Source organism: Stegastes partitus, unplaced genomic scaffold (assembly GCF_000690725.1).
Source record: "Stegastes partitus isolate 25-593 unplaced genomic scaffold, Stegastes_partitus-1.0.2 Scaffold207, whole genome shotgun sequence".
NCBI classification, from domain to species: Eukaryota; Metazoa; Chordata; class Actinopteri; family Pomacentridae; genus Stegastes; species Stegastes partitus.
The window spans coordinates 569,140-574,338 of record NW_007577938.1 but is presented as its reverse complement, the minus strand read 5'-3'; the positions used below and the strand labels follow the sequence as shown (position 1 = coordinate 574,338).

The 5,199-nt window shown below is 42.2% G+C and overlaps 1 protein-coding gene across 1 annotated transcript in view; it reads left to right on the top strand.

Moving 5' to 3' along the window:
- itga10 (integrin, alpha 10) overlaps nucleotides 1-5,199 on the top strand; it is a 64,725-nt gene that overhangs the window by 13,251 nt on the left and 46,275 nt on the right. Inside the window, exons 2-4 of the mRNA XM_008280706.1 lie at nucleotides 3,834-3,945; nucleotides 4,066-4,175; nucleotides 4,254-4,342. Coding sequence (XP_008278928.1) covers nucleotides 3,834-3,945; nucleotides 4,066-4,175; nucleotides 4,254-4,342 — 311 coding nt within the window. The remainder of the gene's footprint in view (nucleotides 1-3,833; nucleotides 3,946-4,065; nucleotides 4,176-4,253; nucleotides 4,343-5,199) is intronic.

The window sequence follows — 5,199 nt, the reverse complement described above, 5'->3', positions numbered from 1 at the left end:
AGAAAGATGTTCCACCATCAGATGTAGAAAGATGTTCCACCATGCTGAGTGTATCGTCTAACAACCGTTATTTACTAATTTTTGTCTCATGTGACTGTTGGTTGCTGCTGAGGGTTTGTTTGGTTTTTGGTAAATTTCCCTGAAGGAGAGACGTAGAACAAATTGGTTTTGATGATTAGCATTTTCCTGATGGAGCCATTTGTACCCCATGAGTAGTTCACAGACCCTTAAAAGTCTCATGATTCTTTCTGTTTTTATAGTTTCTAGCTGTAGAGTTCAAGTTTTACCAGCGCTAGTTGTTTCCAACAACTCGGCCTCTCCAAAGGTCTGGAGTTCACCTGAAAACTCTCAGAATTTTTGTCACCAGACTGTCATAGCCAGGTCAGTCTTAGTTTCTCAGTTGCACTTCACAAAATGAGTTCAGGAACCATCAGAAAAACTGAAAAATGTGGTGAATTTTTCAGATTTTAGTTTCCGGCTGATAAGTGAAGTAATTTTAGATAAACAAACAAACCCATAACATTCCTTATAAACACGTTAGCATGTTTTAGGGTTCCAGAGTTTTAGATGTGTTACACAACTCAGAGCGAAATCAGAACCAGTTTCACTTAAAGAACAGACTATTTATTGCAATGCTTACCCTTGGTTTTAATTTCAAAAGTATTAAGCTCATAAAGTATCTGAGCTGCAACACATGTTCTTCTGGGAGTTGCATCATTTTCATTTAGCCATGTTGTTATTAGAGCACAGACAGAAACTGGAGACAAGCTGCAACGCCATTGTGCAGGTTATATCAGTTTACTGATTTTGCACATCAAAGTCTCCGTCCAGGTCCTGGGAAGTATTACTGCATATGTAAAACCTTCAGCGGCACCGCGGGGAGTCCGATAAATTGTCTAAAGTGATGTCCCTTAACTTGGCGTCGGCTGATGAGTGAACTCAGCAGACGTCTGCAGGCGGCTCTTCATCTCAGCTGGAGGCCTGAGACCCAAGGCTGTGCGATGTGGGGAAAATATCAGGGATTTTTCTGACAGATGTTGTCATTTAATTTGTGATATCATTTTTTTTTTTTTAAGTCGAGCTTCAGTCAAGCGTTGCCTCATGAGACGCCGTGAAGATGTGATGCACAGACGAGGACGATCGAACATAAACAACAAGTAGCAGTAAAACCATGACTGTTTTAAGTTGAATAAATAAAGTTGGAACAAGAATAAAACCAATAAGAAAATAATGGAAAACAATCAGGGCTGCAAGGTGGCGCAGTTGGTAGCACTGTTGCCTCGCAGCAAGAAGGTTGCCGGTTCGCGTCCCGGTGGGGGCACCGGGATCTTTCTGCGTGGAGTTTGCATGTTCTCCCCGTGCAGCGTGGGTTCTCTCCGGGTTCTCCGGCTTCCTCCCACACAGTCCAAAAACATGTCGAGGTTAATTGGTGATTCTAAATTGTCCGTAGGTGTGAATGTGAGTGTGCTTGGTTGTCTGTCTCTAAGTGTGGCCCTGCGATGGACTGGCGACCTGTCCAGGGTGTCCCCTGCCTTCGCCCTAAGTCGGCTGGGATAGGCTCCAGCCCCCCCGCGACCCTAATGAGGATTAAGCGGTGTATAGAAATGGATGGAAAACAATCAATGTGACACTGAATTCGGTTGGTTATTAATGCATTAATTAAAGCAGCATGAAAGTATTGCACAATCTGCAATAAAATTTAGTATAATAAAAAAAATAAACTATATCCCCAACTGCAGCTTTTGCAATAAGACTTGTTTTAATTTTAGTTCGATTAATTATTTAGCTGCAGTTGCCTTGTGGGTAATTTGTGCACAAGGATGAACAATAATATGAAGATAACTTTATCTATATCACACTCTAAAGTGCTGTGCAGACTCTGGAAGACAATATAACAACAGAAAGCCAGAAATAAAAATGTAAAAAAGACCAGAGAAGCAAAAAGTGGAGACAAAGAGTTACTACAAAAGTAAAAAATACAAAAATTGAATATAAATACATCCATACAACAAACAGCAATTGATAAAAGAAAAACAAAAAAACACCAAAAAAGCCATAAAACCTTAAAGTAAAGAAGAAGAAAAAACAGATATGTGGGATAAGAGAAAAAAAAGAAAGAGAATAAAGATTAAAAGAGAAAGTAAAACCATAGAAACAAGGATACTATAGGTAAAGACAGGTCTGTACAAATGGGTTTTAGGAATATAAGCGTGCATGTGAATTAACAGACCAACCATTAAATGTAAAATAATGGAGTAAAAGTGCAATGTTCTTAAAATCTAGTCTAAAAAAAGTGCAATATTTTGGACAAAACTGCTAACAGGACTTCAGTGCAGCTGCTAAACACTGATTCATCCTTATATTTACACTTTAATTGATTGAATCTTCACCCTTTTATCGTTTTAGTTTAGTTTCTGCCTCTTTGCTGGAACGTGCTTCGGCCTAAATGCGAGCAGCCCAGCGAGCCGACCTCCGTCCTGCTGCTTTCTGTCTCTCGGCGTATGAAGGGCCGGCTTGTGTGTCATAACAGGGCTCTTACTATACTTGATGGTTTTTCTAACCCACACCCTTCCCAGCTCGTCTCTTCCCTCCTTCCCCTCAGACTGAACTCTCTTTCTGCTCACAGGTTGCCTCTGGTCGTGTTGTTTATCCGTCTCTCTCTGACCCTCCTCCTTCCCTCCACCGGGGCCAAAATAATAATCCAACTCTGCTCCGTAGATGTAGCTGCAGGTTGTGTACACACAGTTTCCAACCTCATGTTTTGCAAGTTATTCGCTCAGTTTCAACCGCTGAGGAACACAGTTTGTGTGGACTTTATCCGCCAAAGCAAAAAACATTAAATATGCATCTTCTCTTTATCACATAGTGAACAAAAGAAGTCAGTACAACCATGTGTAAAGACGTATGTTATATCTGTGCAACTAAACTGAGTAAACGTGTGATTTCCAGTCAGCCTATCTGCATGAACATGGTTCAGTTTTGGACCTATGAGCTGTGTCTATGTCTGCATCATGGCTCCACGTGGAAAGGAACTGAACAGAGGAAACGTCTGATTGTGAGACTTCACAGAGATGGAAAAGGATCCAGGAAGCTCAACTTAAAATCAGTCGAAGCAGCAGTAACCAGGAGGTCTAGAAGGAGCTGCAGTAGCACTGATCAGGGCTGCAGGGCTCTTTCTCCCACAAATTGTCAGAGGAACTGAAAAACTTCAAAGTGATACACGAGAAGGTCAGAGAGGAACTAAAAATCAGTGAACCACAGTATGAGCAGTAATCAGGAGGTCTAGAAGGAGCCACAGTAGCACTAATCAGGGCTGCAGTGGTCGTCTTCCTACAATGACTCCAGAAAACAGTGAAATGCTTTCACTATGGAGCTGTGAACAACAGACAAAGGCAGCTGCTTCAGACTTGGAACAGGGCTTATCAATGGAAACCAGAGTTAGTTTGAAGAACATTAACCTCTCTGGACGGAGGACCCTGGTTTGCGATTTGGCACAAAACTTCCACATCAAAGTCTGCAGAACATGAACAGAAGCCTGATGGATGTTGGAGAACATTCTCTGGTCAGATGAAGATCAATGTGTTGGGCTCAGATGGAGTCCAGATGTTTGGTGTGAACCTGACCAGGACCACCACAGTGGATGCATCGTCCTGACAGTGAAGCACGGAGGTGGCAGTATCATGATATGAGGCTGCATGAGGGTAGAAGGTGTTGATGACATTTATAGATGAATGTCTGGTGATAAACCAGAATACTGGCTGACTAGATGACTCCCAGACTTTTTGTTCATTTGCATTCTGTGTAATAATCTTCTTCTTCGTTGTGTGTTGCAGAGCTGTGTCAGTGTTTCAACATCGACGTGAAGCATCCGCGAATCTTCACCGGTCCAGAAGACGCTTTATTCGGCTTCTCAGTCTTGCAGCATGAAGCAGACGGAGAGAAATCGTAAGTGTCTGTGTGGCAGAGAGAGACTGTTAAACATAATAAAGAAGTGAGACGTTTGTAATTAAACTGCCATAATCTGTAGACAAACAGGATGTTGGGATGATAAATGTTCTGTTGAAGGATGTTGGTCGGAGCTCCCTGGGACGGACCGCCCAACAACAGGAAGGGAGATGTGTACAAATGCATTGTGGGAGAGGAGAAGAACTCAAACTGCAGCAAAGTGAATCTAGGTGAGACAAACAAAGAACCTGAGCTACGTTATTCCTTTAGATATCCTCATACTGAACCAGTCTGCTGGTCTGTTTCAGGTGAAACCGCCCTCCAGAACGTCTCTAAGAACCTGAGGAACTCTCACCTGGGGATGACCCTCACTCCGGACTCACCTGACGGCTTCCTGGTACGTGGTCTCAGTGTTGGGAAGCGAGGTTTGTAATTCTGCTGCTCTGTGTGGGAGCTGAAGGGATGTGGTGAGAAAAGGTTGTGTTTGTTTGACAGACTTTGAACGAGTTCGCTCCCTCACCGTGTTTTCAATTGACGTCAGATGTGGCCGTACGTGATTCGCTGATCCTCCGCTTCCTCTTCCTTCCCTTCTGGAGACACATAAGACATAAAACAGACCGATTCCTCATTCAGTTTATGTCTTTACGTGTGGATTCACATTTCTGCAGTATTGTACATGCATACTGGATCTGTTTGTGTCAGAGAAAGTTTTGCCTTCAGAAGCAAATTATACGTCAAGATGTGCAGTTTTCAGGTCTAAACGAGGATAATTACAATTTCACGGCACTTTCACATTTTCTATCCAAAATTATTATAATGAAGCAAAACCTGTTGGCTCATTCAGGCAGTTAACTGGAGTCGTCTGCACTCATACTTCAACTCACTAGTCTATCCAACTCCTGTTTTACTGCAGTTCATAAAGATGCTCCCATTTCACCTTTCAGTGAAACTATAGATTGTTTTAAATCAGCCAATTAACCCTCTGAACCCCCAAAACCCACCTTTCTTTTACAAAAGTGCCAAAACTACACCAGAAGTGTCAAATTTTCAACTTTCTAACAGTCCTGAGAAGAAAATAAAAAGATTAGATCAGTAAAATAAATGCAGCATAGATCAGAAACAGTGAACAGAGGAGCCAGTTGTTGGAGATACATCCGGCATGGTAGAACATCTTTCTACGGCTGATGGTAGAACATCTTTCTACGGCTGATGGTGGAACATCTTTCTACATCTGATGGTGGAACATCTTTCTAC